This window comes from Branchiostoma lanceolatum, chromosome 6 (genome assembly GCF_035083965.1).
Source record: "Branchiostoma lanceolatum isolate klBraLanc5 chromosome 6, klBraLanc5.hap2, whole genome shotgun sequence".
NCBI lineage: Eukaryota > Metazoa > Chordata > Leptocardii > Amphioxiformes > Branchiostomatidae > Branchiostoma > Branchiostoma lanceolatum.
The window spans coordinates 10,062,977-10,085,839 of record NC_089727.1 but is presented as its reverse complement, the minus strand read 5'-3'; the positions used below and the strand labels follow the sequence as shown (position 1 = coordinate 10,085,839).

At 39.4% G+C, this 22,863-nt stretch overlaps 2 protein-coding genes across 2 annotated transcripts in view; both read right to left on the bottom strand.

Annotated features, from left to right (window-relative positions):
* Positions 1-104: 104 nt before the first annotated feature.
* On the bottom strand, positions 105-16,569 carry LOC136437338 (RING finger protein 150-like). The gene is made up of 7 exons (XM_066431894.1): positions 15,950-16,569; positions 10,051-10,301; positions 8,202-8,273; positions 6,008-6,090; positions 4,989-5,085; positions 3,957-4,200; positions 105-3,475 (listed from the first exon to the last, which is right to left on the bottom strand). Exons 1-7 carry the CDS (start codon positions 16,368-16,370, stop codon positions 3,354-3,356), a joined length of 1,290 nt encoding a protein of 429 aa, XP_066287991.1. The 5' UTR covers positions 16,371-16,569; the 3' UTR covers positions 105-3,353.
* Positions 16,570-18,248: 1,679 nt separating this feature from the next.
* The window catches only part of LOC136436524 (protein unc-50 homolog A-like), a 7,174-nt gene continuing 2,559 nt past the window's right edge, over positions 18,249-22,863 (bottom strand). The window contains exons 5-8 of the mRNA XM_066430547.1: positions 22,696-22,816; positions 20,819-20,955; positions 20,517-20,618; positions 18,249-20,065 (exon numbers count right to left, since the gene is read on the bottom strand). Coding sequence (XP_066286644.1) covers positions 19,917-20,065; positions 20,517-20,618; positions 20,819-20,955; positions 22,696-22,816 — 509 coding nt within the window. The 3' untranslated portion in view covers positions 18,249-19,916. The remainder of the gene's footprint in view (positions 20,066-20,516; positions 20,619-20,818; positions 20,956-22,695; positions 22,817-22,863) is intronic.

The window sequence follows — 22,863 nt, the reverse complement described above, 5'->3', positions numbered from 1 at the left end:
CCAAAACATGTTAGTCAATTTGTGGACAAAGTGGAAATGAATACCAGTAACATTAGATCTAACGTTATCAAATAATGACAATAAATGACACACAGAACTGAATGTTTCAGTGCTGATTATTTATTGCCTTTGTGCACAAAAATAAGCTCCTAATTTTGAGCAGTCACATATATTCTATTAGGTGCTTTTGTTTACATGCCTATACTTTCTGTCAGACACTTGGAGATAGTACTTTATGACATCAACACCATCTGGTGGAATAAGTTGACTACTTGCTCTACATGTTCAAAGACTTACATCATTACATGAACATTATTTACATGTACAATAGAATCTTCAACCACATTCTTGAGATACATGTGGGTGGCCACAATGGTAAGGGTGGGAGGGGTTGTTTCAAATGATGATGCACGGGCAGCACGGCACAAAATTTATCAAATGTACATCTGAACTGACTTGAACATACATGTATACAATTGTACAGCACTATATCATTTGACACAGGATGTAGCTGTGATACGAGTACATGAACATCAAACAACACTGAACCACTTGCTGAGGCAAACAGTTTGAGTTGCCAGAAATTCCAGGGACCTTTTCACAATGATCTTGATTTCACAATTGTCTTAGAATTTATACCACGGCATAAATCCAGATATTCAATATACAGTCTGAACCATCTTCCATTTCCTGTCACGTAAGATATACTGTATAATTGCAATGTCTACATTCTATCCCAGCATATAGCAGTTACCACTTTAGCATCCAGCACTGTATGGCTACCAGGTCTAGGATCATATATATTATATCAAAATAATGCACAAGCTTCCCCTATTCAACATATCTACATATTTAGGATCAGGTAGGGCACACAGTTACTGAGATGAGACCTTACAAATCTGATTTTTTTTTTTCACCTGCATTTTCAGGTTGAAAAGAAATTGATCTTAATGCCAATTTGGCTATGACTGATATCAAGGGTTCCAATGTGAAATTTCATCATCAAAATTGACAGTAAATCAAACTGGTTTGGTCTTATCTTTTCCCACATTTCCCAAGCTCAACATACCATAGTACATCTACACAGACATGGGCAGCCACCAGTGCTGCACAGCCAACCTAACACTCAATCACATGTCAATCACATGCCTATCACATCCCTCAAGCCTGGTGACAGGTGTCCATCACAGCAAACTCCTCCAACTCCTAAAATTCAATCACAGATCTGATGTGGCAAGTCAGCCCTGCCCCTCCCTCTTGCGTGATGGACTAATCCTGTCTGCCTTGCTGTCATTGGAAGGTTGAGTTCTCAAAATATTCCACAAATATTCAACTATAGTAAACACTAGTTATCATTCATATATGTAATCTCTATATAAAATAATTACTTATGGACCTGGGTTTACGACTCATAGCTTTAACAAATCCTTTTCAAATAATGCTGCCAACCATGTTCAAAACAAGCAAAGGTCATTAATTGCCTCCCATTTGCTTTACAAGGGTAGAAAACTGAGGGAAAAAAATTGCCAATTGGTGAGAAGTATCCTTTATGTTTTAAGATGAAACAGCAAAAGAGCAGTATAGTCAGTCAGTAGGGTAGGTTATAGAGACCCACTAATAATTCCTGAAGCTTGATTTGAACAGTTGGCAACACAACCTGAACCACCTTCCAATGTCCTTCTGTGTCTCAAAAGAAACAATCTATAAATGTAGCTCTCTGCTGTACAGACCTCTCAGATAAGATTAAAGTACGTCTGGCTTAATTATCTCTTAAGGATTTATTCATTGCCTTACCCTGTAAGCTACTATTTTCAAATCTAGAATACCAAACTGGCCAAGCTGTGATGTGCATGGCAGTGCACTTTTCCATGTGATTTTTCCATTATTTTTTCTACATTGACTGTGAAGATGAACAAACTACAACTTCGTTTCTACACACTTAACACAGGTAAACATCCCATGCTTTTATCAAAACTGCCAGGACTGAGATTAATTCCAAAATTCATCAATTGTCTACTGCCGATTATGGCTCTGTCTTTGTGCCTCACATTCACATTTTCTCTGGCTACACAGTTCTTCAATGATATCAGATTTACACATCATAAAGAATTCAACACGCATTAACTTAAGTACAGCTCAACCTACTTAAATCAAAACTTGACAAGTGTACTTTGGACTAATGATTACTTTTAACATAACCAGAAGTAAAGGTGTGAATTTGACTTCATTGTTCTTACTGTCAAAGAGGAAACCTAACATACTATATATTTACTTAGTAAGTTGTGTCCTCTTGTGAGAAGTGTGCCATACACTGTATGACCTTTCTGTGTGTAGATGAAATAGTTTCATTCTAAATTTGATATGGAAATGAGGTGATAGTCTACATATTACATAATCTTTTGGGAGAGAAATACACTGTCCAGACTATATCACACACACACATCTAGGTCAAACTACAATCTTCGGTACAAAGAATCTCGGATGAGATGCTATTTGGGACGTATGTTTGGCACTAACATTAACACAGTCTGTACCAAGCACTTTTCTCTTCAGTGCCCATCGCTTCTGAACTCAAATTACTTAAGTGTTTTTTGTCACACACTTATTTTCCCAAATGACCAGGAAAGAACAAAGCTGCCTGAATCATTCCCAAAACCAAACTTTACACAACTGAAATTACCCTGTAAACAAGTAACAGTACAAGAAACAAGTACATTTACTTTCACTATTATCTTCAAAACATCTCTTATTTCAATCTTTTCATTTAATGAGTGGGTTACGTGATGGACATCATCCTAATCTTAAACAGAAAAAAGCTGGTGCCTCAATATTAGTTGTGTTACTGTTAATTACTTACCCTCTTGTCCTATTTTGTACTTCATAAACCCCATGGCTGTGAATTTTAAGATCCTCTCAAAGATATACTTTTCATCACTGTTGATACTTCTTTTTGCATTACTATCATGGAATTTCGTTTTAGATAAAATCTGTTGAAGAAAATGCATACCTGTCTTGTCTCTACTAACTGAGGGAAAACTTTCCTTACTTTTAAATTTTCACTTGTTGTTTGTTGTCTCTTTTGGCGGTAGATACATGTGTACCTATAGCTATAGCTCTTGTCTAGATGGCTTAGGGTACAATCTGCTTATAACTGAACTAGTCCATGCTAGGAAGTTTAGTTGAGTTGGTCTGGAATTTTGTTTTAACTGCATACACAGCTATGTATGAAAATGACATCTGTTTTAGTAGTACAGCACGTACACAGCTTACACATTCTTATATACTTGATAAGGTGAATGTGGGTAGAATGTGCACCCCTACTCCTCCTGCTATTGTGACAACTCTTGTTGTGGTCACACAGTGACTGCAGGGTTAGCGTTGCTGTCTGCAGCGGGCTGGTCAGTCGGAGAGAGCTGGATGCCCTCGGAGCCACTCTCCTGATCCACGTCCCCAGTAGGTAATCTCTCTGTCATCTCTACAGGTGGAAAAGAGCAGATTGTAAAGCTTATCACTTTCAAGGCTGGGAGTATACATCTCTAGATTTCACCAAGACTGGAAGGATAATGACTCTGTAAGACTGACATTAGTTCAGTGGTCTGGACATAAATTATGGAGAAATCAGGCTTTTGGAACACTACCTATCTACAGATTTTCTTGCCCCTAGCTTCACCTGGTGTGAATGTATTCTGTAAGGCCTCTCTGTAGCTGTAGAATGTACTGTTGTACAAGTTTTTCACCAATGCCTTTTTCAAATCTGCAGCTGTAGAATGTACAGTTGGACAGGTTTTTTACCTGTGCCTTTTCAGACCTGTAGATGTAGAATGTACGGTTGGACAGGTTTTTTACCTGTGCCTTTTTCAGACCTGTAGATGTAGAATGTACGGTTGGACAGGTTTTTTACCTGTGCCTTTTTCAGACCTGTAGATGTAGAATGTACTGTTGGACAGATTGTTTACCTGTGCCTGTTTCAGACATGACCACAGCAGGGGAAGGCTGGTCGTCATCAGTCTCCATGCTCTGGTCGCCGCCCTGGCTCTCCTGCGTGGCCACTGGGTCCGGAGGGGGCAGCGCCACGGTGACGATGTTGTTCCAGGCCGAGTCCTGGTCCACCGACTCGTCCTCGGTGTCGTTACCCAGGAAAGAGCCGTTGGTGGTGGTTGCCTCCACGTCGATGTTTAGACTCTCTGTGCTGCTGGGAACCTGCGACGACAAATAGGCAAGTTTCAGGCATCAAATGCAGAGAACATTTCAGCTGTAATTTCTTCTGAACATGGACAACTTTCAGGGACATTTAAATACACAGAACCTTCCAGATATAACTTGTTCTGAAAGTGGAAAACGTTTAGGCATAAAATACACTGAAACGTTCAGATAAATATTCCTTCTTCTGAAATTGGACAACTTTCAGGCATAAAATATACCAAAGCTTCCAGATACAACTTCTTCTGACAGAGTGCAATCAATGTTCTGGGTATGACTTCTTCAGAAAATCGACAACTTTCAGGAGCAAAATATGCTAAACGTCATAAATAGGCATATCACTCAATACCCAAGGCACACAAAAGTTCAATGAAATTAAATTTCTGGGGCACATACAACTACTGTACATGTGTGTATACCCGTAGGTACTGCCAGGACATTGAGTAATGGCCCGAGGGCACATAATGAACTAGGGCATCAAATCAGGTGTTCACTATCCATATGGTCTCCCTATTGCACCATCATTTCAGACCTACCATTTTCTACCCTCTTATGCAGGCCTTCTGTAGAAGGGTGGCAATACAATTTCTCCAGCAAAAGAACCTGGCCCGATATGTTGAATCAGTGCTCCCCCCCAAAATAAATGCCAGCGCCGCCCAGAAGGTATGCAAAGGAGGCTACAATTTTCCCCATTGTTTTCTGTACTGCTGTTAGGACATCAGGATTCGAACGTTGTCTGATTTGTGAGACAGTGAGGCCTTAGTATATGTAAATGTACGTGTGCCTACCAGATAGCCCAGAGCCTTGAGGATGTTCAGCTTACACATCGGGCAGGTTCTGTGCTCGATCAGCCAGGGGTCCACACACAGCTTGTGGAATATATGCCTGGAAAATATGCACAAAATATATCTCTAACTATCCATTGTAAGGTGATGAAGGTTAGACATCCAGGCAACAAGATAAAATTTTGAAGCGGTCAGACGCTTCAGACAGCATTCGCTGTCTTTTGTCAGTATTTTTGGCGTATCCATTGTAAGAAGTGATAAAAGGCACAAATTATAGGGCAAATGTACATGGCTATTCATTGAACAGCAATTACAAACTATGGACTTTATTTGCAATAAAATTCAATATTTCAAATTCAACTTTCACCACAATAAACAATTCTAACTGGTCATTTCATCTAGAGAACAATAGTTTTCACACTCATCAAACGTGGAGAGATAGTGGGAATTCAGAAAGTCAGTAAACTTATATGGACCTGGTCTTTATTTTTGTCATTCATATAAAACATAGATACTGATTTTGACTAGATTAACTTCCAGTAACCAGTGCCTATTACAAAGAATTAATTGACAGTAGGGTGCATTCAACTATTATCCTGCTGGGTGCAAAACATCCTGGTAAGGCCTAGGGAAAAAATGTTGTGTTTCCGGTTACCCAATCGATCCTAGCAAAAAAAACGACCCTAGCCTTTTTAGGGGGGTCAGCCGCTAGCAAGGAACATAAAATTTCCAATATTAGTGATGAAAACGTTGTAGAACTAGTTTCCAACATGTCTTACAAGTTTGTTCTGAAAGAACAGAGAAAAATATAGTATGGTGTTGAAAGTATCAATGTACTGATGCATTTCAGTGTTACTAGCATATTAAGTGTATTTGTTGAATCACTTTGACTGAAATCTGAAAAACAAAGGGAATCCCTACCTAAAAACCTAATTTTTTCAGGACCATAATAGGAAACATAACATTTTTTTCCCTAGGCCGAACTGTTTGTGTGTGCGTACAGTGGTAACACGCCCACTCACTTGCATGGCAGGACCCGTACCACATCCGACGGCTTGTAGTTATCGATGCACACCGCACAGCTGTCATGCTCCCATTCCACCTCCTGTGCAATAATCACTTTATATCAGAAGAATCTCTAACATCATTTTTTTACCATAAAAATTGACGCAACCCTATCTACCAAGAATATTTCATTTGAGTAATGTGATTAACATGATACAATCACATTGAATAAAATATATCAAACAGTGAACATAAGACATAGCAAAACAATGAAAGGACTTTTATCTGCGTCATTTCAAATCTTCAAAGGAAGAAACAGCTTTGAAATGCTCGCTAATCACATCAAAGGCGCAAATCTTATTCTTGTGCTTGAATAATTTTGTTATGTTCAGATATCTGACACTGCAGATTTCGTTTTCGTCCTCAGTCTTTTTTTCTGGATCTCTTTCACATATACATGGAACCGTATTTTCTGATGCAAATTATCTCAGTCATTCTGTTTTGGCAGAATTACATCTTTTCAGGTGTATCTGATTGATAAATGTGATTATCCAAGGAAAATTGGTCTGACATCAAAATGAAATTGTACATGCAGAATGTTGCTATAAGTATAATCTGTGTTTTATTTTGTTATGCTTGCTTAACCTTCCCCTTACAAGATACAAGATAACTTTATTCGAAATCGAGTGTTGCCTCTGAGTTGAAACCATACATCCCTTAATGTCATTGACAATATAAGCTTGGTGCCCAAAAGCTACTTCAGCAGGCACAAGGTTAAATCTTGCTCTTTTGCATTATATCTTTGGCTACACTGAATTTCTATTTTTGTGATTTCACTCTTCAAAATCTGGAGGAACTCTCTGATTTAGAAAATAAAGAGCACATTGAAACATATTTTTCTTTCCCCTCTACCACTCGAGTACATGTGATTGTTACTGTCTATATCAGCAACATGTGTTTAGTCTAGGAAGAACGTGACTGCCACACAGGTCCTGTTGTCAGAATTTGATTGGGTAAAATTTCTTGCCCATTTGAAGTACCATCAGTCAAACCTTGAAGTAACATGGCAAAAACATGAATCCTGTAGAGTATTGACCTTAATTGGATATATTAGTATCACTTGGAGCAACTGGGAGAGTGCTTTGATGGTCAGGACCTTTTCTGCCAACCCCTGCGTCAGTGAACCCCGCAGCAGTATAATCTAATACCGGATAATACTGCTACTACTACTACCTGGTGATAAAACCAATACATCTGGCCTATTTTGATCATCTCTCAAATGTGTACAGGGTTTTTCAAGGAAACAGGAGCATACAATTACAACTAGAATTTCTTACTTGAAATAAAAACACAGTCTGTGAATGTGTTTGATAGGGAGAAGAGGAAACACCATCAGACTTTTCTCTTAATTTTTGTTTCCATCAGAGTCAAAATGTTTGATTAGAAGTTGTTTAGCGCTCATATGGAAATGCTTTGTGTGATTCTCCTGACGTGTTCTTCTGGGCATTCTCCATACCACTGTGCTTTCAACAAGTGAAACTGGTGGTCATTCCCTTTCCTGTATGTCCTTGACACCCACATACATGCCCTACATTTGTACATGTGGTAATCGAGTAAACACTTCAGTCCACCAAAGTCCACACCTGGCCTCACTCACGTGTCTCTCAGTGTCCTACTTAACTGTCTGTTCAAGGTTCTTCCACGAAAAGCAACAAACAGTGCAAACTGCAGGAGTTTGAGAATCACCCCACAAAAGCATTTTATTTTCAGCCAGCCTGCCCTCCTTTTTTTCCTAGAATGGCCTTCAAAATGTAGACCAATCAGCTAAATAAAGAACTGAGACCACCACGTGTACATGTACGCATGTACATGTGTTTCAACATAATTGTGTTTCTTTGAACTCAAAATCTGTCATTAGTCTTTGGTATAACATGAAAGCAAGAGCATATCAAAGTAATTTTCTTTTGAGCTACCTTTCTGTTTTCCATGATTGCTTTTAATGGTAAAATTCATGTATTCCATAGAAACATCAGACAGATACAAAATAAGTTTAGCGTGTGAAATTTCTGATTTCCTCGTCTTTCACTTTCACAATCTAACACAAACGACATAACAACCTTAGAAAATGTTCACAAAAGAAAGCTGTTGTTTTTAATCTGATGTACGACTGTTTTTACACAATTGACAAAATCCTCAAACGAATAGTCTCACCTTGTCCCCTTTCCGTATTGTCTTGACCGGGATTTTCGTGATGGCCTTCTTGGCCACCGTTGCAAAACGCCGCTGAAAAACACAGACGGTAATCAATAAAAAACTGAAGGCATTCGTCTTTAAAAAAAAAACTCAATACCACCATACCAATATACCATAAGGTATTCAAAGGGTGAAGTAAGCATTATGTTGTGCAATGGGAGACTGGTAATTCCTATATGGGCACTTCATACAGTGTGAGGTCCTGTCCAATACTTCCACTGTTGGCATAGCGATTAGTTGATTTCCTTTGGGAGAACTTGATGAACTATACTTTTGAAGTCAATGCCTACTCTGACAACATGCTAGCCATGACTGGTGGTTTGATTGTGCTTTAAATTTGGAGGGTTACCAATTTGTGTCTAGCTGCACACAGCAGATCTAGATTAAAATAATTCTGATTGGTGTATTCCAAACAATTATCTCTGTCTTCCCTTCAAACATACTAAAATACAGCCAAGGACACAGGTTACAAATTAAAGAAAAAAACTGTGAAATTTGGGCTTTCAATATTTTGAAAACAAACTACTCTCACCTCTCAAATAACTGTATTGGTACGTTTATTTTTTTCACCTCAAAATCCTGGTACCTTTTTATTTTAGACGCTATGTTTATTTATTTTCTTTGAAAAATGGGAGCTCTGCTAACCAGGGATCCCTCTAAAATTGGAAGTTAAGGTCTTTCTGCCCTTGTTTCCCCAGTATTTTTGCTCATAATTTGCTATTTTTGGCCTGGCAGCGTTGATTTTCCCTCCGCTATGACAGCCTCTGTGAAATCCTGGCGGAACATAGGTTAATTTTCAACTCAAATCACTTCCATCAGACCTTCCTTTCCATTTAATCACTTTAGGGAAACATCTTTCAATCATATTCTGGGTAAACTGGGTAATCCCCAGGCATTATGCAGAAATGACAAGAGTTTCCAGACTTGACACTGAGACATGCACTTATTTCCATTAACCTCTGACCCTTTGCAATTACTCGCCAGTCGCCTTCAATACCAGCTCTAAATATTCAAATGATCTGGTCCGGTAGTTTTGCGCTGTATGACCTAGCGGCCAATCATATTCAGCAGGATTTTCTAAATGTGACAGCACCTGTATGACTCTGAGGCACAATGAAGGTTTTGTCCGAAGGCTGTTAAAGCCACGCACACATTATACACCAAATCCTTCCATTTCCCACGGAATAACAACGAGAGACACAGCAATTGAACTGTGAAGCAGGTATATTGATCTGTTGGAATTTCCTTTGGAATTGTCTGGCATCAGGCTAGACAAGACAGAGAGCTGAAATATATTCTGCTAGATTTTTCAAAATCAGTTTTGTAGCCCCAATATGGTCATAGCACTTTTACATTGTCACTGTCAGAATATACATCTGCTTTTGAGCGTAGAATTTTTTGGGAGACAGAATGTTTTGTGATGCCAGAAATAGAGTCTATATACATATATCTATATAGCTCCATATTCTATCTCCAAAAAATAATGTTAGACAAGCATCTAAGACTCCCAACAATATAAGTTGAGTGCTCTTGAAAATATGTCTGACATTGATAATAGCTTTACTGCTCAAGGACTCCTACATGTAAACCCCCACTATACAAACCACCTGTGCACAAGAGGAGCTGGAGCAATTTGCATGTGCTTATTCCTATCTCAAGGGGAGATGACAATTAGGGAGAATACATGATTTGAATACTTCAGACGCTTTTAATTTGCAGTAACTACGTAGGCAGCGGACGATACGTTTGACCTCTAGATTTAATCTCCAGTGATAATCACGGCGCTGCTTTCCTCTCGTCGGCTTACCTGGGAGCGATCGCGGGCGTGAGCGTAGCGGAACCGCTGGATGTAGTAGAAGACGAGCCAGGCCAGCGAGATGATCATCAGCACGATGAAGGAGATGGAGACAAAGAGGACGGAGGTTTTGTCGATGACCTTGTAGCGGGTGTGTGTTCCCATGGTGATGTGCATCATGACCTGGGTGCCGTTGTCCAGCAGGGTGACGATCTCCAGCCCCTTGGCACGGGAGATCATGATGGCCACGATGTTGCCCGTACCTGGAACAGACAACAGGCCACAAGTTGTTATAATCCGCATACATCAAACAGTGGTTAAGTTGAATTTGAAATCACAAGTTGGGAATCGACAATCTGTTTCAGTTTATAGTAACTATGCAAACTTTAACATCTTAAGTATAATTCTAGTTATGAAGACATCATGACACAAAATGTATTGAGAAAATTTTGAACACCTTTTTTTTAAAATCATTCAATACCTAGCAACACAGTGGCTTACATCAATTAGATTTTAGACATCCCCAAATTTTCCAAATCAAAACTGACAAGTGTTGTTATCATATCAATATCATTTTCTACTTGCATCTGCATCTATAAGATATTGCCAATCCCCGGGTCACCTCAATTGAGGATGCCTGTTATACCTAGGGACAAAGAGGATAAGTAAGTACATGTAAGTAATCCCCAAAATGTTGTGTTGCACCGTGCTGCACCATGCCAAGTCAATGCATTTGTGATGTAGAGATAATCAATGGTCAGACTCAGCTGCTAAACTTTCACATTTTAATCTATTGTGCCTCTTTGAGTCTATATTTCCTAACTGACTCAATTTCACATGTGTGGTTGGCTGTCCTATTTCAGTGTTTGTGTTCCAGATCAGTAACCAGCTGCAGGCAAACCAAATTGAAACTGCCCTTAAAAATGGTGTAGTCTGACATTACCTATGAAGAGTAAATTATATGTATAATCAGGGCAAAGTCCATACCAAGCAAAGGAGAAGTCATGCCATATCAGAACTTGTCACAAAGGACACAACAAATATAACCTACATACATGTATGCAAATCGCAACTTAAAAGTTTAGTTGATGTCTAGCCTAGTTTGTGTTGGCGTAATGTTTGTACTGTTGTCATGTTTGTGCAACGTGTGAGACCTGTGTGCTTCAGAATGACCCATAGAGCCATTTAGGGTATTATGCCTATTGCCTAGCCTGGTGAAGGTAGAGCCTGGAACTAAACAGGATGACACTAAGGCTACATTATGCCATGCTTTTTGACGGAAGAATCACAACAACGCTTCCTGTTTTTCAGATGTTATTCTCAAGAAGATTGGACCTCCAAACAGAGTAGTCTGCATAGCTTAGACTGGAACTAATATCACTAATCTCATGCCATAGTTCCCATGGCCTCAGGACATGTGTGAAGTATTGTACAGTAACATGTGTACAGTACAGTACAGAACAGTGACACACACTTCAGGTATACAATATGGTGACCTTTGAAGATCTGGCATTTCCACTACATTCCTAGGCAAGAATCTGATACCCCAAACAATCTGTGACAGCCCTCCTATTGGCCACAAGAAGGAGGCTTGTGATCCAAGGACTTTTCTTTGTAAACAAGAGGAAGCTTACCCAAGGTTATGCAAATATACTGTAATTTACATACATGGAACTGCAGTTTGAGCCCCTACTGACAATGGAGATCACTTTTTCTGGATGCGCTATGCAGGGATTGTGTAATGGGGGAATGAAAAACTGGACTTGGAATTCAAAGACGATGTAGGAAAAGACAAACTTCTTTCTGGAGGAACCTCCTACCTGACCTAAACTCTACTCTTAGTCTTTCCACCTGTAACGATCGTCCTTTCTTAAGTTACATCACCCATAACATATGAAATAGTGTCTGCCAAAACCATAACTGCAAGCTGCACTTGATGCTAAGAGCACCACTTGGTGTTGGGTTACTTGTACTTAGAAAACCATGTCCCATTGTCAATACTATTTTCTGCACTTATTCAACGCCGACTTTTGTCATCGCTGAAAAATCCATTGTTCACTTTACTGCTGAAACATGAGATCGCGGTCCTGCTACATTCCCTGAAAAAGCGCTTCTCAAACCAATCTGTCTGGACCACATTTGGTGAACAGTCACATTTCCAGACGTGATGTAATTCCCCAGGGCACCAAATCATTATTACATCAATATTCAAATGGCACTGTACACAACACAGTCAACAGTACATTTCACATTGTACAACAACAGTTCTGTAAATTTCACTGGTCACATTTCTTTTTTACTTTTTCCTCAGCAGAACTTTTTAAAAAAGACAACACAAGCACTATGCAGATGACTGGTTGCAAAACCTAATCAATACTATGCTGATATCTGTCTATTGATTTCTAAACTGCCCATGTTATGACTTAGTTACGGTTCAATGCACACAGAATATCACTCCTAACGAGTAAAATCTCCCAGTACATCTACGCCAAACAATCTAATGAGTCATGACAGATATATATGTACATTATATCATATATATTTTATGAGGGGCTGTTTCTGTTTGTACTTTGACATTGTTGTTAACATGCCATTAGCCTAAGGGCATGAATTTGCAATAAACTTATTATTATTATTTAATAAATCATCAAATGCGCACTGTGTATTCTGAACATCTTCCTACAGACATATGTTTGCTATCATAAATAGCACCCCTAGGTCAAACTAACTAGCAATCATTCAAATCTACAGGTCAAATTGCAATCCCCATACTAGGCTGTAAGAGAAAATACAGAATGGGATTCCTTTGAGAGTCAGATAATAAGTCTCTAATAAGATTATTTCCAAATATGGCAAAAGACCAGTTGTTTATGAACAGAGAAAGGCAACAGACAGATATCTTTAGGTCTAGGAAAGGCTTAAGTCTTACCAGCTATTACAGTTATGGGAAGTCTGAAGAGAATATTTCATCTGACACTGTCTAAGCTGCTAATATTATGTTTTTAATTTCATCCCCACCATAGATCTACATAAAGAGTACATCATTATTAGTCCAGCAATTCTGCTTTCACCGTTTCAGTTACTATGTTAGTCAAAGTTGTCAAGGCAGAAAACGCAACCTGGATTTTTTATCTCTCATACCAAGCTATCATAATATATGTGCGTCACAACCTAATTGAGAGAAGTATGAGATACATTACCTGAAATACTTGATTCACACTTGTAACACTTCAGCACCTAAAGAGATCTATACGTGTGACATGAATAACCTATCTCACTGCACTGTGACGTTTCTCCTCTTAGAGTCTTACCCTACGCACTATCTTCAGCACTTTTACTAAATTTAGAGCCACTATCAGAAAATACATTCCATTTACAGCACTTTGTAACACTAACAGAAGAGTGTAAGGTACAAAAAGAGATCTCAGACTGACATTAACATTTGATACAAAATACAACCTGGAGAAAACATGTTTAAAACTTCACTCAGTACATTTATCATGGGATAGCATATCATAACCTATTTGGTCTGTACAACCATCTATTGCACTGACTTTCAAACATGTGTGACAGTTATTGTTAGGGACATGGGGAGAATAGGTTATGCTATCTTCAAGAATGCGAGGGCAAAAATCTCAGTCCAAGCCTTGTACTCCCTACATGTCCAACTGCTTGGCAGCTTGGGGCTCCCTCTACCCTTTTTCTTTAAAAACATTTCTGGTCCACCCAACTTGAACTTTCAGGTGGGTGTGATATACATATACTGACCTTTAGAAGGTCATCTTAACATGGTAATAGTAGACTATTAGTATTACCGTGTCCTTGACAGAGAACATAGGACACACTAACCTGTCACAGGGGAAGGGAATGTTTCCTGGGGGGCATGTTGGCCCAGAAGCCAAGGACCTAGACTTGGATACAGTCTGGTCTCAAGGTCACACTACTACCGGACCTGGTAAGATTTCAAACTTTTTTTTTTCCTTGCTACCTTGGCCTCCTTTCATGGACAGGTTCAGAGGTTGACTTTCCTGTCTTGCTAATTGCAAGCAAATTCATACAGAACACCAAACATTTCATCAAATCTAGATTACATATATTGTAGACAGGCCATTTTGGACCTTGGATATCAAAAGGAAAAATCATGTAACAATTATGATTATGAATGACCTCCCAGCTTGAATAACACCATCCATCATCAACAGGCACATGACATGTGGCCAATAGAGAGGTCCTCTTGTACCTCAAGTGTCTGCCCAGTCCCGCCACAGCTAAATGCAATGGTTCTCCATATAGACTACAGCTAGCTAAAGGATATATGTGTAGTAAAGCATAGCTGGCTTTTGTTCATGTGATCTGGAGCACAGATAGGATTACCGTACTCACAGTTTTCTAGCTGAACCTGCTCTGCTATTTTGGATTACTACCTCAAGTAAGACTTACTAGATGAACCATCTGACTTTTCTGAGTGATCTGATAATCTAGTGCTAATAATCCTCTTACTGTATTAATTCATCAAGTCGGGTTCAATTCTAGATCCCTTTCCACTTCATTATTTCTTTCTTCGGTTGTTGAGGATCTTGACACAACATGGCAGAATTGACAATTGTGTAATTAGTTGTAGTTTGTGTTTTTATTTGTGAAACCAGGGGTACCTGAAAAACAGGCTTGCCTGAGTGTATTTTGCTACTCTCAAAGCAGATGTTGGTGGCGAAGATTGTGACCGTTTTATGATATGCCCCGTATGATAAAACGTTCACAATCTTCCCCACCAACCTCTGCTTGGAGAGTATATTTTCCCTGTATGAATAAATAAAAATGAAATGTTATCTGCCAATTTATGGGCAGAAACAGAGACTCATGAATCATGATGATCCCTTGTGACACCATATAATGGAAATTTTCAGTGTATTTGACCACTCCCTCGGTGCAGGTGCAGGTATGAGCATTATGTGCAATACACATCCAATAAACATATTTCATAGCAAGTGAAAACAAAAACTGTTCATATCTAACATTTCTGTAATAACAGGACAGCCAACAGAGATTGGGTAGGAACAACTGTTAGAAAATGGTAGGTTTATTTGATCAGGGATCTATCTGACACCTCAGCGCTCACCATATGTTTTGACACTAGACATGGTACATCATACATGTAGATGGAATCCAGTTTCTTGCATTTATACCAAAAATTGTCATTTTTTTCATCTAATAATCTTACTGCTTATTCAAGTTATTGGTCAATTGACCCAGGTGTTTGCAGCCCATGCACGGCTTTAAATATAATAACATTTCCAGAAATTTTGTTTCATATCTTAATAAGTTAATTGGGAGACAACAAGTGTACAACCATGCATATCTAGGGCTGATTTCTCATATGTGGCAACCCTGTGGTTTCTTACTGTTACTCTCCAAGGAGAGGTAAGATCCGGGGTATTTTCGACGTAGTTTCGCTGTATTTTATACGTTTTCCTACTTTTCCATTTTTAGTTGGGTAACAGGTAGGAGACCCAACTAAAAACGGAAAAGTAGAAAAACATAAAATATCGCAAGAAAATACCCCAGATCTTAGCTCTGCTTAGAGAGTAGTAGTTTGTTACCTGCCCTGTTGACATTATTTGCTGGGCACCTCGGATGTCATGGGAAAGTGGAGGACAACAAGAATCTTAGAATGTGTTTTCTTTTTAAAATAATTTGACGACATACGCCCAAAGCAAAGGTTGGGGAGGGGGCTGCTGAATGGGGTCTTGGGATTTCCTGTTTATAATTGCGAATTTTGATTGTTCTATTGTCTACAAGACATCCTGTTGACTACAAAACCCCACCCTCCCCTCTCCCCTCCGTCACAACAAACAAACATGGCTCCCTTACATAATTTATTTGTTCCAGACCATATTGTGTTTTTCCATCTCACCTTCATGCGCCATAGTTTCAGGCGGAGACGTCTCGTGGTTGTAGACCACCACAGCGGAGGCGTTCAGGCTCTTGGCGTGGTTGATCTTGATTCTGAAGTCGCAGATCCCGCGGACCACCAGGGCGATCCACTGCTTCTTGGGCGGTGTGATGTGGCTCAGTGGCCGGCAGGCGTTCCCGACGTTCACCACGATGCCACGGGCCTCGATAGTGGGACTGTTTTTACCGTACACGCCGACCTCCTCCTTCTCCGAGTGGAGTTTGTTCGTGGAGGGGTCTATGTAGGTGACGTTGACAAAGGCCTTGGTGTACTCTGTAGCCGCGTCCTCCCCGACCATACACTGCGCCGAGCCGAACCATAACATCACACACAACAGCAAACACAACCCGTACACAAACGTCCTTTCCTCGCCTACCACCATCTTCACACCGGCTGTAAGATAGTTCCGTGCGTCCAGAAAAGATCTAAGTCTCTCAGAGATGGTTAAAATGTCACAAAAGTGTCCTTATTTTGGCTAGAAACTGTCCAGATTTGCTGCCGTGAGTTCTTCCCGACGACACTGACAACCACAATGGCTGCCGTGTCCTTCCCTTCCGATTGGGATATGTGGTCACGTGACTGATGACGCACGTGTTTTGTGTTGCGCTTCGTGATGTTTTTTTTTGCCAACAGGAGAATTGAACTCGTTGAAGCGGGGAATAAAAATACACAGGGCATACAGATTTATCTTTGACTGCCATTTCCCATAGAAACGTCGTAACATTAGAGAATATTATACGTCAAAAGACATAAACCTTCCCATCAACAGGCAAACAACAAGAGTTGAAACTATGATTTAATAAACTTTTTATAAAGGTCATAAAACAAAAAGCCTTCTTGCTTTAGTAATATGGGATAGATAGTGGTGAAGGTCATAGGCTGTGCCTTTCAATATAGAAAACTGTTTTTCTTTGATATCGGATGAATACCGTGAATGTTTTTCTTCAAGTTTGTGTGTGTGTGATGTGTGCATTGACACGGAATCTCTAGAGCAAGTATAACGGAGTTGAAATGACAGCTACGTGCTCAACCACATGCGTCAGGTGACCCGGTAGAAAAACCTAGGAACACCTAGGAATGTAGCCTTGTAAACCATCCCTTATCCTGAGCAAAGGAGGTTAATAAGGTCCCTTTTCAACCCCTCTGTCCTGAGTATATAAACACTGAACACTAGACATCTATAAAAATGCAGTTCGCGTGGGAGTTGCAAGGGGAAACTTACTTATCACCTGTCTGAAGCTAGCCAAGAGCGGACTTGAAATCTGTTTCTTATGACAACTGAGTCTCGGGCCTCTAGGCCCTCAAAAACTTTCGTTGGCACTGCAGGTGTTTTTTGTTGTTTTAGAATTGTGAATTTAGCTGATCAGTGAATGGATCTTACATTCTTTGCTTGTAGGTACTAGTAATGGACAGGTGGATATAATTCTGCTAAATTAGCTCTATCTGCATAATTAGGTGCAATAAAATACTTTTAAGGTGTTGACAATAAGGGGTCATCTCTCAACTTAACGCTCTTACAGAGTTACCTGTCATTGTTTGCACTCAAAAGTATCCCAAAACAACTTCCCTAATTAAAGGAGCATTCCACTCCAGAAGCGGGTTTTACAATTCATCATCAGAGACTAAATTATGGGTAACTCCCAGTTTGTTTTGTCAAACTTACCATAAGCCTGAACGCAGGGCGAACAGTATAGCGATCAAGTTTTTTAATTCCCCAAGGACCCTTCCAACAATACCACCAGAGTTCAGTGTTTCTCACAAAAGTACCAAAATCTCCATATACCAATACGGGATGGTCTTCAAACATTTTTGTGTACCTTCCTAAATGTGTGATGGTCATTCGACTTATCCCATCAACCATCAGCAAGAAATTGTGCCCGAAGTTGGCCATGCAAGTACATTAGAGGCGGGTCTGTATGGGGTTACATGGATTTTGGAAAGGATTATTGTCGAAAAAACAGTTGAGGTAATTTAGCCAAAAGTCAGGTGCATCTCGGAAAATATAATCAATCAGAAAATAATTAGCCTCCGATGCAGACTCCTCCCGGCTGTTTTCTTTTTCAAGTTACAGTTTTATACTATTACAATTTTTTTCTTATTCCCGGCCAGCAATAAGAAAAAAAAATGTAATATTATAAAACTGTAACTTGAAAAAGAAAACAACCGGGAGGAGTCTGCATCGGAGGCTAAAGAATGATATCTTCTGGAGTGGAATGCTCCTTTAAAAAAAGTATTGAGCAAGAAAAGTCAAGATTAAATCCTCTGTACAGTATCATTTATTTGAATACAAAAGTAGTGCTTATGGATCCATTAATGTTTACCCAACCAATTAAAATCCCTATATATGTACACAATATTCTACGGTCTATGTCTACTTTGTCTAGGTTGAATTATCATTGTACTTAAGCTAACTAATGAAAGGAGAGACATTTGCCTTCTACATCATGGTCAAGGAGTCAAAGTAGGTTTTCTTTCTTTCTAACTTTACACAACTGTTACTGTTGGGGGCTAACAGTCAGTTAGGTGAGCTGCTAGGAGTGCTATTTAGATAACTTCAATGAATACCTAATGGGCGAGCACTGTGGTTGCATGCCATATAAACACTATGATCAGTGGCATTGGTAGAACAGTTCAAATAAACTGTACATTAATCAAGTTTGTATTGATTTCTGTGCAAGTTAGTCTGGACAACTCACCTGAAATGATGATGACATGTAAGCATGCAGATGGAGTTTTAAAAAATTGTCTGTTTGACTCCTGGCCATGTCCAAGTCTGGCTTCTTTAGTGCAACTGGATCAGGAATGCAACGGTCTTATTTCAAAGAGATAGGTGAAAAAAAATACTCATTGTTCACGATTCCCACTTCTAGGAGGTGACGCGTGACTACAGCAATGGATCATAAGTGCCAGACAGCCTGTGTCTCTGTTCAGTGTAGGTCATTCCGTGAACAAGGCTGACAGTCAGCTGAAAATTGGGGCAAGTTCCATTTGTTTCAGTGTTGGTTATGCAAAGTTTAGCCTATTCACAATGTCATTTACTAACACAGATCAACTTTTACGCTATTGTTAGATTTAATTAAGTGGTGGTCATGTTGTGACAATCTTATTGTGTGAATCTCTACCAGTGGATATGAAAGGAGTATGCATATAGGCAAAATATCTACAATGATTTTTACAGACCTAGGGTTTCATTCAAAATTGTGAGAAACTCTCATTGCACAATACAAATAATATCAACAAAAAATAGCAAGCTCAACATGATTTCCTATAGGCCACATTTCTATCTAGCTCTTTTCACTGCTACACATAAAAATTAAAACCATAATAATGCATCTGTCTCTACTAACTTTATGAAATTGGTCACAAAGTAATCTGCAAGTGCAAATTCTATAGTATATGTGCGAGGATCCCTACCCTTCACTGTGCTTGACAAGCTTTTATAAGTGACAAACAAGCAACCGAAAAACCAACACCTTTTTGGTTCTTTGAAAATAATTGAAATATGAAACTGGACAGGTTTTTCCCTGACATTGAACAAAATAGGTAAAGGAATCTCAGATGACACCTACACATGTACATTGTCTTCAGTGCACCCTGGCATATGATAAAGCCAGGGATTCAAAACCATATAGAAAAAAATCATCTCAGATGATAGAAGCATACTGCAAAGTGCAACAGAGTACAAGTCTAAATTCTTAGTAGCCAACATCTCTACATGTAGCAGTCAAGACTACATGTTCAATAATACAAACATCCTTATATGTGTGTATTTGGTACATACAACTTATAAACAGTCATTACACATACACTTCTCTCTCTCCCTCCCTAACCCTAGGACTTTATACTTTATATTCATACATAGAAAGGAAAGGAAACATAGAACTGTTTGCTCTATTTGAGCACACAATGTACATCAATAACCTAGAGACTATACATAATGGCCAACTCTATATCTGTAGAACCACATGAGCCCCTGGGTGAAGTTCCAGCCCACAGGTAGGGAGACTATGTAAAACGTCAGGATGATGAGCATGGCAGGGTACAGCAGGACTACTGTGTGGCGCAGGAACGGGAGGGCTGCAAGGGAAGAAAACAAACCGTCATATTTCAAACACATACTGACATAGTCCATGGGGCAGAGGACATATTGGTGCAACCTATGAAAGTTCACCTTGTGACTTTAGTAAAGTAGAAAGTCTGTGGTATGTAATTTGACATGATAGCTATTCTGGTATGGTAGCTTTATACATGCTATAAGCCTCTAAATGAACCAGGCAGTTTCCTGCTTTATTATGAGGAGGGGCACAAAATCGAACATCAGTATACTTTAATGAAAATGAATAGGCTGATAGAACTTGAAATTGGGGTCCTGGTTCATGGACTAACACAGAAAATTGTGTAATACAATTGTATTAGCAGGAAAATATCCAAATAAAAACTTGGGTTGGCAGGTTTTTGCTAGGGTTTGTCATGTAACCGGAAACACAACATTCTTTTCTTAAGCCTAAATAAGAGACAGTCTACTTACAGCTGTATCCCAGGAATGTGATGTATAGATAGTACCCCAGGGCGATCAGCCACAATGTGTTTCCAAACAGCCGCGACATGAACCACTCTTTGTCAATCAGAGCTGTGGAGGGGAAACAAACAGCTTAGAAAAACAAGTACAAAACATACACAGGGTATAAGCTTGTCTTTTGGATGCCCTGCACTAAAATAACAAAGAAATTAACATGTACCTACTTTTAAACTGTTACCAAGAAAAACAGCTTCAAGGCACATTCAATAACAACATGCCTACTACAAACATCACTGTAAGGTATAACTCACGGTGTATGAAGAAGAGCTGTATGACATGTAGGATGATCAGTAGGGGGAAGAAGGCATTCAGGTGCACATCAAAGGCGTATCCCCACTCTACTTCCTGGTCCGACTTCTGAGTCTGTAGGTACTTGTTAGCAATGAACCTGTCACAATGGTACACATGTGTAGTGAGACTACTTACATTCTCTGAAATATTTTTAGAAAAAAAATTGAAAATCTCATACTACATGTAGTACATGAATTGTGACCTCACTTGAGGGTGCTGCCCAGAAACAATATGGAAAGTTTACGTCCATCATATCATACGGAAACACTATTACAACTAGACTGGTCGTCATTTGCTTTAAGAGCAAATTCAGGATGTTTCGCCCATACTCCTCATGCAAGAAGTGGGCTGTCCCAAAATAACTCCTGGGCAAATCCAAGTTTCTGCATAATTTATGCAAATGAGGTCCTTATGAGCATAAGTTATGTCCAGGTGCTTTCACCTTTCCTACATGTACCTACATGTTCAAGATGACATCTGCAGCTTTTACAGTAAGGGGAATACAACATCATGCATAAATTATGCAAGTGAGGTCCTCATTAGCATATGTCATGGCCAGGCGTGTGCACCTTTCCTAAAGCTACCTACATCTCAAATATGACATCTGCAGCTTGTACGGTAAGGGAAATAGAAGTTTCTGCCTAAATTATGCAAATGAGGTCCTCATTAGCATAATTCATGGCCAGGTGTGATCACCTTTGCTAACGGTACGTACATGTCAAATCTGACATGTGCAGCTTTTCCGGTAAGGGAATTACAAGTATACGCATAAACCATGCAAATGAGGTCGTCATTAGCATAATTTATGGCCAGGTGTGTTCGCCTGTCCTAAAGGTACCTACATCTCAAAGATGACATCCGCAGCTTTTATGGTAAGGGACATACAACTTCATGCATCGATTATGCAAATTAGGTCCTCATTAGCATAATTTATGGCCAGGTGTGTTCGCCTTTCCTAAAGGTACCTACATCTCAAAGATGACATCCGCAGCAATTACGGTAAGGGACATACAACGTTGTGCATACATTATGCGAATTAGGTCCTCATTAGCATAAGTAATTGTCAGGTGTAGTCACCTTTCCTATGGGTACCTACATCTCAAATATAACATCCGTACCATGTAACATAAGGTACATATAACTTTCTGTAATACCATTAGTAGAGGTACCCCCTGACATCTGCTTGGTTTTAACTCCCAGACAGGGGAAGGCTTATGTTACAGTATGACCTAGTTCTTGCTGGCCCCCTACAGAAAATAACAAAAAATTGCATTAAAAAATTGCAAAATAAATCATTTTGAAGTAGTGTATGCCAGAAAAAATAATGGGGTCCTTTGGGTAAATATCCAATGCACAACTAAACCAAATTTCAGGTCCTCAGGTTTCAACACCACGGCACTGGAGGCCATCATGTGCGACTTTTGTCTGAAAATGACCAAAAAACCTCCATAAAATCATTTTAATAAGTTATATCAAAAAAATTTAAAAAGGGTCTAGGGGTATACACGTACTCTACCTGCATACCAAATTTCAGCTAATTTGGTCGACGGACGACCGAGAAGAAGCGATTTGAAGATTTGACAGGAGAAGAAGAAGAAGGAGAAGGAGAAGGAGAAGAAGAAACCTGACAAAAACAATATGTTTCGTTGGCGAAACATAAGGTTTCGTTGGCGAAACATAATAACAATTCTGACTCATATTCATAACCTCAACCAAACTATTGAATACAAAAAGGTTTCACAAGACACCTGTATAAAGTTTAACATTTTGGTACAATGTTTGTGCTGATAATTATTTGAACCTTATAACTTTTTGATGACAGAAGTTGGATTCATACCACAGTAGGGTTGCTACCATGAGTCCAACTCCGATACAGTCAACAAAGATGACCCACAGGAGCAGCTTTATCATCCCCATTACACTCAACTGTAGCACAATAGCAAAACCAAGGGAAGATGCTACAGGAGAAAAAGAGAAAGGAAAAAGTTTAATGCATTTGCCATGG

Excerpts from the sequence above, each read along its gene's own strand:
- LOC136437338 (XM_066431894.1), bottom strand. The coding sequence starts at position 16,370 with ATGGTGGTAGGCGAGGAAAGGACGTTTGTGTACGGGTTGTGTTTGCTG. Across the intron at positions 10,302-15,949 it reads TGAAACTATGGCGCATGAAG|GTACGGGCAACATCGTGGCC; the intron begins GTGAGATGGAAA and ends TGTCTGTTCCAG. Across the intron at positions 4,201-4,988 it reads TCAAGGCTCTGGGCTATCTG|GTTCCCAGCAGCACAGAGAG; the intron begins GTAGGCACACGT and ends TTGTCGTCGCAG.